Source organism: Bactrocera neohumeralis, chromosome 3 (assembly GCF_024586455.1).
Source record: "Bactrocera neohumeralis isolate Rockhampton chromosome 3, APGP_CSIRO_Bneo_wtdbg2-racon-allhic-juicebox.fasta_v2, whole genome shotgun sequence".
Classification (NCBI taxonomy): domain Eukaryota; kingdom Metazoa; phylum Arthropoda; class Insecta; order Diptera; family Tephritidae; genus Bactrocera; species Bactrocera neohumeralis.
Genome location: NC_065920.1, coordinates 6784739 through 6797186, shown reverse-complemented (window position 1 = coordinate 6797186; position 12448 = coordinate 6784739). Strand labels below are relative to the sequence as shown.

Below are 12448 nucleotides of genomic sequence, written 5' to 3'. Positions count from 1 at the left end.
CGTCGCTCTGCTATCCGAGTGGATAGTCTCTCTCTGAAGGAGGCTGCACTTTGAATCAGTAAATCTACTATGCTATCTTAATGGCTGCAACCTCGGCCTGGAAGACACTGAAATAGTCAGGAAGTCTGAAGCTGGAGTTGATAGAGAGCTCCTGACAGTTAACCCCTCCACTAACGATCCCTCCCTAAATAGCTTTGTGGGAGTGCTTACTTCAGATACGGCAGTCAGCAAACGATTGTCGTCGGGAAAAATCGTATTATTTACGATGTATAGTATCTTAAGTTTGCAAAGTACTCAATTATGAAAAGTGAGCCCGGTTTCATTAATTCCATAATTCAAAAGTGTCTGTCGAAGTTGTTCTAAATTTCTACATTTTATAGAAATACTGTAATCTTGTGCAATAGAGAATTAGTTATCAAATATTATCTCATGTTTGTATATTAAGTTAACACTAATTTTGGGTAGAAAATTTTTTCCAATGTCCAATTCCACTTGTTGGGGTCTACAACAGATATTTTGAGAGAATAGTGTTGTTTCTATAAAGAGAGTATCTTAAAAGGTAAGAAACCTCAAATTTGGGGAACGATTCGAGACGATGTCATGTTTACTGGATCTACAGTAGGGTGATTTCATTAGCAGGTTTCATACCCTCAAGTCTAATATATAAATCTCTAGAGTTGAGTATAGCATTAGTCAGCCTATAAACCCAAATTTATTAATAATATTAGTGCTTACTTTTTTTGAGGTTAAGATTTATTTTGTCCCCTCTTTTGTAGTATAACGTCTGAACCATATTATTTTTTATTTTGAATCACTTCCAAATATTCAGATTTTCTGCAATCAATATCGTCAATCTCTGTCATCACAATCAGTTAACTGATTTTCTAGAAGACTACTCTCTTCAAGACAAACACTCAAACAAACGTGTCAATTACAACCAACAAGCGGCAATGCGTTGACATTCCGTCACACTTAGAATTAAGATCAGCATTACCCAACACATATACAAACACACTCACTCAGTGCGACAATCCACACGAAAAATCAAAAAAAGGACAAATAAAATCACAAATCAAGTTGAAATCATTGAAAATCCACTTTATAAGGAAAAGTATCAATTTGCATGCCTAATTCAATTGAGTTCAATTTTCGAAAAACTCCTCGTGCAAATCTGTGAGCTTTTCAAGTTAACCAAATGCCATTTTGTCGAGCATACAAAGCCGCATACATACATACATACATATATACATACATACATATACATATATACATACATGTATTTAGATGCATATCTCTACACTCTGCACATTTTTCACACTTAAAATTCAGCGCATAAGGCAAATTTTGTTTAAAATGAAAAACGAAAAAATCAAATAATATCAGACTCATTGATATTCCCCAAAGGCCTTAACGCCAGTGACAATTACAACAGCAATAACAACGGCCGTGTGTTGCCACGTCAGCGCAGGACAAGAAGTGGTGATGGTGAATGATATGGCATGCTTTTGGGGATAACGGTAGATGGTATGTGACACTGGGTGGCTGACAAGTTGTTGGGTTTTGTTGTTGTAGAGAAAGTATATATATGTTTATTAGCGATGTTGCTGTTCCAGTGTCATAGCTAATTTGTAATTGAGTTTGGCTTCATATATTTTTTATTGAAATATATATATCGAGTTCCTAGAGATTTTGAAACATAACTTTTTCTAAAAATGCATAGTGATTGTAACACTTTTTTCGACCATATCTCGGATTCAAAACCGGGAAACTACGAAACATTCTTATTGAACCTTGGTTGTTGTTGTTGCTGTAGTTGCAGAATTATGCCAAGTTGACAGTCCTTGACCGGATAAAAAATCTGGTTACGTTAACCTGAATGTCGTGTGAACCGGCTGGACCTTGGGCATTATATCCAGTCGTTATTTCTAAAGAAGTGTGAAGATATAAAAGAATCATTATACGATAACATTCCATAACTTTATCTTTGAAAAGTTGACGCAGTATAGCCCGATTCTGATATCTTCGAAGTTGACTATCCTTATTTGAATACACATGAATTCCAAAATGCGTTAAAAGGACTGCCAGCAGACAATTTTTCTTATAAGCTCTGAATATCTAGTACTGTCGTCCTTATGCTTACCAGTTTTCCAACTTCTATGGAAAATGATCAGCCGTAACTTTTCTCTATATTATACACGGCCTACTTACTTCCAGTTTCGAACAGCTTAAGAATTTTCTTGACATTTTTTAGACAGGAGATTCTCAAATGCTACCAAGACTTTATTAGGTCCCTTTAGTCAATAAATTTGGTGCTGTAGATGCCAGATATTGTATCGAAAGTAGAAATGGAGTCTCTATAGAGTCTTATAAAAAATATCACAACTAATACTGGAATGAATTCTTATACAGGTTTACTAATATTAATATTTTTAAAACTAAAATTTTAAAATCCGCCTAATTGTAGGCCACAAATTTTTATTCATGGATTATGACAATAAATTGCAGTCTATACTTGGGCTTATGCTCACAAAGTTCTTGTTATTGTAATTCTAAGATGTATATTACAACAATTAATCCAAAAAAAATTTCAAAATTACAACGTATATCTGGTATTTTCAACTTTTATGCAAAATTTCGAAAAATTATCAGCTATTTTCGAATTATTTTCCAATAAAAGTTCATTTTCATGCTTACTAAATTGAATTCTCAACAGCTTTATGCCAACATATCAATGCTCTCCATGCCATAAAATCAATTTTACTGAACATGTGAAACACTTAGAAACCTTAAGCGTATAGTATTGCAAGCATCACGGTTAAATGTGCGCATATCCAGCAAAGCACTCATACGCACTCGTATAAGCCACACAAAATGCTCATACTCTCCCCTTTAAAAGTCAATATGAGCGCAAAAAAGGTAAGATCAAAATAAACGACAAGCAAAGTCTGTTGTCCCCCATAAGCTAGGGTAAATCAAATTCGAACAAACTGGGGTGACACCGTGCCACGACTGTGTTCGCGTGAATGTGCGACTGCAAGCACCACAGATATTGGCTGGATCGAAGTGTTGCGCACAAGGGTGTCTTGATGCTGTAGCGCTGGGCCAAAGCTGCTCTTGATTAGGCCACCGAAGAGTGTGCTTGCCACCAAGAAAGCAGTTGTTGTTGTTGCTGTTGTAGGTTGTTTGTTGCTGGTGTTGCTGATGCTGCTGCAGTGCCAGGAGGAGTAAATCCTTTAATGATGGTTTTTGCCGTTATACCAACTGTCTGAAAATTGAATTATCTCCATTATGTGCAACTAACGAGCAAACGATGTGAATGCCACGAGAAGACAGACAACGAAGGAACACACACATATCCATACAGGCTGCTGCAGTCAGGGTCAGGTTTAGAGAGGGTTTATATACATTCAATATGTTGTCGTTGTTGTTGCAACTACTGTCACTTCTGGTTATGGTAAAATTGCTCTGCTGACTGCTGACTGGTGGCTCTTGCCGTCGCTTCTTGATAATATTCGATATTGCTGTCGATAGAACGAAAAAAATTCGCCTTTGCTCTCGGTCTCACCGCCCATAACTCCCCAGCGCTCTTGGGAGATTACGTGGCTGTCAACGCGTACCCCCTTAACAGCTTAATATGAGTAAATTGTTGTTGATGATGATGAAGTCACAACTGATGACTATGCTAGAGTCTGAATTAAACACGCAGATGAGTGGGCAATGAGCAAGCAAAATAAAGAAAACAAAGATGTAGAAAAATATCTATATAAACATATGTATGTATGACGCTAGAAAATCACAAGCGCAAACGGAAAGTTGGCAGGAAAATTCGTTAGCAAATTTCTGTGAGGGGTAAATGCCAGCGCTTTTACTATTAGGAACACTATGCTTGTGTATGAGAGCGTTTATATGCGCTCTCCAACACACTCTCTGCACGTTTGTGCATGTGTGTGCGTGTTTGTTTCTGCCGTAAATCGTAGCGCACACATTTGAATCAATTTGCAATAAGGATTTGTTAATCCTGTCTCTTGACAAGTGCGGTTAGTTTACCGTCAAAGCGGTGGAATGAGTGTTGTTTTTGTAGCGCGAAGGCGTAGAGCTGGTAGGGCGCTTGTCGGCATGCTAGAATTCGAAAATTTGCTGTTTGATTTACAGGAATAGCGTCGGGGGTGTCAATGGTTGTTGGTTCATTGGTTTTACATGGCGTTAAATATACATACATACATGGATAGATGTGTTACATACCATTGTGTGTAGCAACCTGTGCCACCCTGTCTTTGATTGCCTTCAACGGCTCTGCTTGCGTTGTGGATTAGTGCTGAGTGCTTTGGTATTTCGGGCGAATTTTACAGGATATGCTGTTATGTATACACATAAGTACGTACGTACATATAGCAAGATTTACATATATGTTAGAGTCAATATTCACCAAGTAATCAATATACATACTTGCATACATACTCTTGTACTTAATTTACTTTTGCATTTGCTTTGCCATTGATTTTCTTGCTACTTCTGCCTTTGTTTTTGTCTTTACTTTTTTTGTTGTTATTTCGACGCATTTGACACAGTCGTTGTGGGATTTGCACTCAAAACTTAATTTGTGCTAATTGCCGCTTCGTGCTGCAGGTTAAATATACAACAACAACAAGTGAGCTTTTTGCTTTTAGGCAGTTGTACATACATACATTTATATGTAAGTAGATATGTAAATAGCAATGTAATAAGGGTGTGTCTCAATTGCTGCACTTATTTGCATTTTACCTGATTAATATGGCGGCCTGGCTTGTGTTGGTTGTTGCGTTGTTTGGTTATCAAGTTAATTCAAATATATGTATATGTAATATTTCAATATACATACATACATATGTGAATATCTTGCATCTCAGGGCTGTGCATTGATTATAAGTGAATCAATTTAGTGCAAGAAATTTGCATATCAAAAGACAATGCATAAAAAATATTATTTACATATTTATATTTAAAATTTACGGATAACATTTTGTAGTTTATGAAAACTTACTCTTCTTCCTTATTTTTTGAGAATATTGACATTCAAGGCCAACAAGAAATGTTCAAATATTAATGGGGAATGGTAATTGCTTTACTTTGTTGTTCCTCCACAAAGTATGTATCTGTTTTTTTCACTAAAAATGTGAAATAGAAATGATTTTACATTTTTCTATTTAAGCCAACTTTTATCAGTTTCTTTTCAGTTAGATTTTATTCATCAGAAATTTGTTTAATTTGCACTAAAAAATCCAAAAAAACACCTGTTTCTTTATTTACAAAGATATACAAGTCATATACAAGTACTCCCACTACCAACAACATACACTTCTCTATTCATTTTTTCTTTACCTGTCTTACTTATCCTCTCATATCTCTTTTTCTCATTTCATAATTTCCATACTTGGTAGTTGAACTTTCAATCTATCCTTAATAATATTTCTTTCTTAAATAATAATAACAACAACAATAAGAATTTACACTCATTAGTTTTAAGCTCCTATATACATACATATGTATATGCTAACATATGTAAGGATTGACACTCGGTGTTAATTAATAAAGTTACATTCGAAAAGAACGGACTTGTTATTACATTGAGTAATAAAGTACATTCTCTCTAATAGCAAATAAAACACAATACACATGACTATGTAATGTTATCCATCAACTGCCCAAACTAACAGGCAATATGTTAAGCACTAAAACTTTTACATGAATTTATTGCTGTTAATTGCCACTGCAGTAGAGTAACATCTCCGCTGTGCTGTTATAAGCAGAGAAAATGTTACTTTAGGTGAGTGTAAAGTTGACATTGTAAACAATATGTGCAGTCGCCGAAGTCAATGAATTCGTTAACACGAAAGTATAAAATTAGAATTTAGTGCCAAAAAGTTGTGAAAAACTGTGAAAAAGTGTTTCTGGTGAAAGTTTACATAGTAAATATAACAATATTCAAATAATTCAATCAATATAAAGAAATGTGCAATGTATACAATGCAAATTATTGATTTGCAATAATAAGAATGTGCATAAAAGCAAATTGTGTTGTTCCAACGGCGCCGCGTGGTTTGGTTCGTTATCGTGTTCGCACATGCACATTGCAGACTGCATTTTGTTATTGTTGCTTATAAGCGGCATGAAATCAAATTAAATTGATGAAAAGCAGTTTTTAATCAAATATATAATAATTTTTAGTGTAATTTATTGCAAATATATACATGGAAATATATGTAAGTGGATATGTTATATTATATTAAAAGCATTTGTGTGTCGGTTCGTGTTCGGGTCGCGTGAGCATCTTTTGTAATCGGTGTTTTTCCTTAGCAAAAACAATTAGCATTTGGTGGAAACAAATGTTATTTAATTGCTTAGACCAAATTCGTGCGCGAGTGAAGTAAAATTTATATCGCGAGTGAAATATTATTCGTTTTCAATTGATTGTTTGTGTTAAAATAAAACGATATATACATACATACATACATATGTGTGTTTTTAACAACCTGATAATTAACGCGTAGGTGAGTTTTCGGTGTGTATTATTATTTTGAACCTTAAAGAACGTTTGAAATTTAAAGAATGTTGGGATAAATATTAGTATTTTTATTATATTATAAGAAAATAAGTGGATCTAGTTAGGGTTAGTAAATGAGCTTTTAAACATCTGGTATCCTTATGGAATATTTTAGGATGCTTATGAACGAAGTCGTTGTTATGCTTATAAACCTCCTATTTGTGAGTCGCGGTTATTCACCAAGAAAATCCCTCATATTCTCAAACTTGCTTAGGCGACTGTTTTTGAATTTATTCAATATATTATATTGTCATGAAATGATGGCATCACACACCCCTGTTTTCACTTAATAAAAACTTGTATACACAATACGAAGAACATATTTTTACCTTACCAAGAAAATGGTGCCAAAAGCTAACTTCAACATCATCAACAAATTGAATTTTAAAGCAGTTCCACACAAGTAAAGAGTGTGGCATGAATAAAACAACAACAACGAAAGCCGCATAACTCCTGAATTGGCCGTAGCAAAAGTTGGCAAAATTATTTTCTAATTTAATTTTCTTTTCGACGCCATTTTGTGGGCATCGACTTGAAAGCAGAATGAGTGGCAGTCATACAGAATATCATTTGCTTTACTTGTATTTTGTTGGCATTAACATAAAGTGAAAAGCTGACAAACCTTTTCGAAGTAACGCAACACGCAGTCAAAATAAACCGCACACTTGACCCTTAAGGCACTTAGGAATTACAGTCAGCCGAGCAGTACAGGTTATTTGTAGCTACACAAAATGCGTGGAGTCGCCTGCTGAAGTCGTGGAGACGTTTCCTTTGCCAGTACGCTTCCGGCCGCAATTTCTACGCTTTCGTGTTGTTTGAACTTTTTGTGTGCCGTCGCCGCTCGACTCGACGAAATTAATTTTCAATTTGTTTTAAATAAATAATTAGGTAGCAAATTGTAAAATTTAATTTCTGAATGTGCCACATTCAAATAAGAACGCACCAAGTGAAATGCCAAGCAAGCCAAGTGAAAAGGTTGGCAAACAGTCCGTTGCGAGTTGAAGGTTGTTGGCGGCGGGTTTGTTCACTTTTTCACTAAGCTGTTGCTGTTGTGGTTGTTGTTGTCGGCGCCATTACTAATTTTCAACGAACGATAATCGGATTAAGAATATTGCGCCGGAAAACATTTGCGAGGCCACCATACCGCCATGCTGTGCTCTCCCAGTGCTCCGGCTTCATCACCTTTCTTTGGCTCCGCACAACTAGGCTACTAACCTGTGTTTGTTCGTGCTTACGCTTCCTTATTTATCTATGCAAGTACTCATATATATGTACATACATATGTATATATATATACTATCTTTGCAAATATATTTGTATATATACATATATATATATAAGCGAGATTTATTTGTGAGTCGTTTAACATTTGCCGAGTTAAGTCTCGGGGGAACTGTGTAATGCGTAGTAATGTTATTTAGTGCCAACAGCTGTTTATGCTCATACCACTTTGTCCATCTTGGCAGCCATTTTACTCTTTTCCCTTAGCTTCCGCGCGCTTACTGCAGAAAAGGTTAAATAATTATATTTGTGAATGAGTATGTATGTGTGTGCACATATAATTATGTAAGTTTGTCTGCTGGCTGCTGTCTATGCTGGCGTGGTTGGGGCTTCCACGGTTTATATATCTCTTTCCCTCTCTCTAGTTTATGAAAATCAGCGCTGCTCGCCGGCGCCAAAAAGTATACTATATCATTTACATGCTAATTAATATTTAATTTGTTGAATAAAGGAATTTGTAAGTTTACTTTGCTCACTAAATATTTACAATGCAAGCGTTGGGGCTGTAGAGGGTTGGATTTTCTAAAGAATTTGCGTTCTCTGCTAGACTTATATAATTGTAGATTATTAAAAAATATTAAAGAGCGAATTTTGAAAACAGCATTTGGGGAGCTGAAATAGTAAGGCTGGAAATTTGTGAGCTTGTGCAGTATTTATTTTATTAAATATTGCTGCTATTACAGCTGAAGATTCGATTTCCGAGTTTTTTACGATCGTTTCAGTGCCTTTTACATGTTTACAGATATTGTAGGAAGATTAGAAGACTTTGAGAGTTTGATTAGATGACTCAGATTCTTCAGCGAATGCTTTCGAAAATACTCTCGGCTTAATTTCCTTCATTAAATTAATTTTTGGAAAATTATGGGCTATGACAAAATTGAAAAAATGATTTTTGTTATTATTGAAACACATAGAAACTCTAATTTCAACAACATAAGTCGGAAATTTAAGTATTTTACGAAGCTTCTAGATTTGGCACTGGGCATCTGGGCACTTCAAAATGTCGTAGGGTCTTCAAATTATATATATTTTTAATAGTTTTTTATTACACGAAAGCAAGTTAAGTATATTTTTGGAACTCCCTTCAAATTTTAAATTAGATTTTCTACTCAAAAATAGCCTCTTTACTAAGTTATGTAATTATAATTCCCCCTCACTATACAATACTTGTGAGCTTATAACAGCTTAAGAATGCCACAGGTGGAATAAGTAGCGTATATCCTCTCACTAACATGTACATACTTATGTATATGTATTATTTTATTTAATGCATTTTGACCACTTTCTTATATATTCGTCTAAATTTTTATACTTTTCTCTCTTTTCATATTTAACACTTCTGCGGTCTAAACTACACAACTACAGATGCAAGTTACTCGTATCATCCTTCCATACATGATGAGACATTCGTGCGACGTAAGCAACGACGTAATCGCACCACATTCACATTGCAACAGGTAAGCAAGCCACCACGTAGAGTTTAAGAGCGGATTATTTCACTTTTAGCAATTTTAGTTAGTTTACGAGAATTTTTGCTTATTTATCTATTTCGCAATTTCTCATTATTAATTTCACGAATTTTCTTTGCTTGGCAGTTGGAAGAGTTGGAAACTGCCTTTGCGCAGACCCACTATCCGGATGTGTTCACACGTGAGGACCTGGCGATGAAAATAAATCTGACGGAAGCGCGCGTTCAGGTGAGAAAAACTTAATGTTTGACGTACTCTAGCTCAGTTAGCATGTGTACAAATAAAATTATCCCCTCTTTTGTTTGGGTAAATTGTAATGGACGTGTCTACTTCAAGTTTGCAACAAAATATTTAAATGAAATCAAGATGGGTTATGAATTTGCAGGCAGCCGAAAAGGTCATAAAATGAAAAGTGAATTTTTTTTTGTGCTAAGTGTTTGCATGTATTCGCATCAGAAAGAAAATAGATTCATAAATCGTATCAAATTTCACTTACTCAACCAGTTGTGCTACGCAGCTACGGCGCTTTAGCTGACGGCGCCTGCCAACAGTTATTCCATTCATAATCAGCCACTCACTCATTCAGGCAGTCAGTTATGACTGCGTTCCCCCCTCCGTTTGCGCATTTATTGCCTTTTTAGCTGTTCGCCTTCTCAGTTACGCCTTGTGATCAAAGGGCGTGTATGTGCCTTAGATTTTTAGATTTTTTATCCACATTGATCCCTCCTATTGCTTTTACACTACGTTTTTGCTTCGGTCTATCAATTTGTATGTAGCAACTTAGCCACTGCCTGTAGTTCATTATTAATGCATGTGCGTATGTAAAAAATAATTATTTTTTTACAGTTTCAAAATTTAAGTAATAATCCTAAAAAATTACACGTAAAAAATTTGTTAGGAAATTATTTTCTTAAACTAAAAAAATTAAATTTTAGAAAAATGGTTTTCCAAAACTGTTTTTTTTTAACTTTAAAATGCCTAATCTATCCTTAAACAATTTAACATTCACTTCAAAATCACTTTCTGAATCAAGTCTTCCAAAATTAAGTACTCTCAGTTTTTACAAATTTTCACCAGAATCATATTTTTGGGCTTATGTATTTCTTATGAAGATCTTTAAGGGAAGGAAAGTGTGGACTTGGTCGAAACTCGATCGCGCAATTGCTTATAGTTAAAGACTCAGTCGAACAGGCTGGGAGAGGTTTTTTTTCGACAACTATTTTCAAGCTGACAGCGTGGAAGTGTCAGAGAAATCATCATAGAGCTCGAAGCTTGTAATGCTTTGCATAAATAAACCTCGTTGATACATTTTATGCGTCGCGGGACGAAATTCAATAACCTCAGTTGTGTTTCTAAAAATCTCTCTATCGAAATTTGCAGTCTTAGCTAACTAGCTCTTGAGTCCGTTCCACAAAACTTCGCAATCAATGTTGTTATTGTTGTTGTTGTTGTAGCGGCAGAATTCCGCCGAGTTGACAGTCCTCGGCCGGATAAAAATCCGGGTCTGTTCCGACTCTTGTGGGAACGGATATTTCTCATAAACTTTGGTACCTTTATTGTAGCGATTTTACCCAAGAAGACCAAAACTCTTAAATTAGAAGTTTCCTTGAATTTCAAAATGTTTTCTTTTCCTCGTACTCAAAAGAGTAGAAGTAAGAGTGCTCCCGTCGCATATTCACACTAAATATTTTTCTCGACAAATAATAATTTTATTTAATTTTTACAGTACCATAACATATTTCTTGCAGTGTATCATTTCACTCATAAAAAAATTATGACTCAAATTGAAGATTTCTCCCAAAGAAATCCCTTAAAATGTTTGCATTTTTTGTCTTGTTTTGATAATTGAATATTCACGTGAAAAATGAATTAAAATAGGTTTTGTCCTTACTATTTGTTATTCTGCAGAAAAAAGGATTAATTTCACTGAATTGTATTTTACATCAACGAGAACACAAAGCTCATACAAAAGCACAATAAAGACGATAAAGATGAAAATATAAAGACTTTTTCTTTTATATTTTTGTTTTGTTTTGCCCTGTGAAATGGACGACAATTTCACCTTTTTTACATGCATTTTTTATGATCTCAAATTCAGTGAATTTAATCTAGAAATTCGAATATAATTTCGAATATGAAAAGGTCAGCCGTCACTGTCAATGGAGTAGGGGACGCATAAGTAAAATCTGAATTTGTGATGGATTAGTTATAAAGATTTTGATATTTTTATTGTGAAGGTGCTTTTAGGTTATGGTTGATGAAGAACCAGAAAAAATGTTAATTTAAGTTGAGAGACTAGTTCACGTTTCTACAGACAGACAGACGGACTCGGCTCTTTACGCTGATCATTTATTTTAAATGGTGGTCCATTTCGAGCTTCCTTACTTTTTTTTAACGAAAAAACAAAGAAACTTCAAATTTAATGGGGAATGTTCATTATCCTTCGAATGAACATTATTTGCCATTTATTTTTTGAATATTACCTCTTGCACATGTTGGCCGTGTCTCTGATGGTCCATCCGTTAAATCCAACTTTCGATGACTCGTTCGAGCAATTCGACTGGTAACTGGTGAATGACACGCGTGATGTTTTGCTACAAAGCATGAGTCGAAGCGGGATTGTCCCAATAGATTTTAGACTTTACATATTCCCATAGTAAAAAGTCTAATGGTGTGATATCACACGATCTTGGTAGCCAATCGACCAACCCAAAATGTGAAATTATCTGCTAACCGAAGTGTCTCCTCAATAAATCCATTGATTGATGCGATGTGTGGGAAGTGGTGCCGTCTTGTTGAATTCAAATGTCCCCGAGATCATGAGGTTCAATTTCAGACAACAAATAATCGGTTATCATGGCGCAATAACGTTAGCCATTAACGGTTACATTCTCACCGTCATCGTTTTTGAAGAAATATGGACCGATGAGTCCAGCGGCCCACAAATCACAACAAACCGTTGTTTTTCTGGATGAAATGCCAGCTCTTGAATCTCTTCAGATTGGTTTTTGTCCCAAATGCGCCAATTTTGCTTGTTTACAGATCCATTGAGCCAAAAATGCGTCTCATCGCAGAACAAAATTTGGTTCGAAAACGTCGTTCTTCTTGGATCTTTTGA

The 12448-nt window shown here is 35.2% G+C and overlaps 1 protein-coding gene across 1 annotated transcript in view; it reads left to right on the top strand.

The window, feature by feature from the left end:
* Positions 1-12448, top strand: part of LOC126754062 (homeotic protein ocelliless) — a 98757-nt gene that overhangs the window by 40108 nt on the left and 46201 nt on the right. The window contains 2 exon segments of the mRNA XM_050465939.1: positions 9227-9318; positions 9457-9558. Coding sequence (XP_050321896.1) covers positions 9227-9318; positions 9457-9558 — 194 coding nt within the window.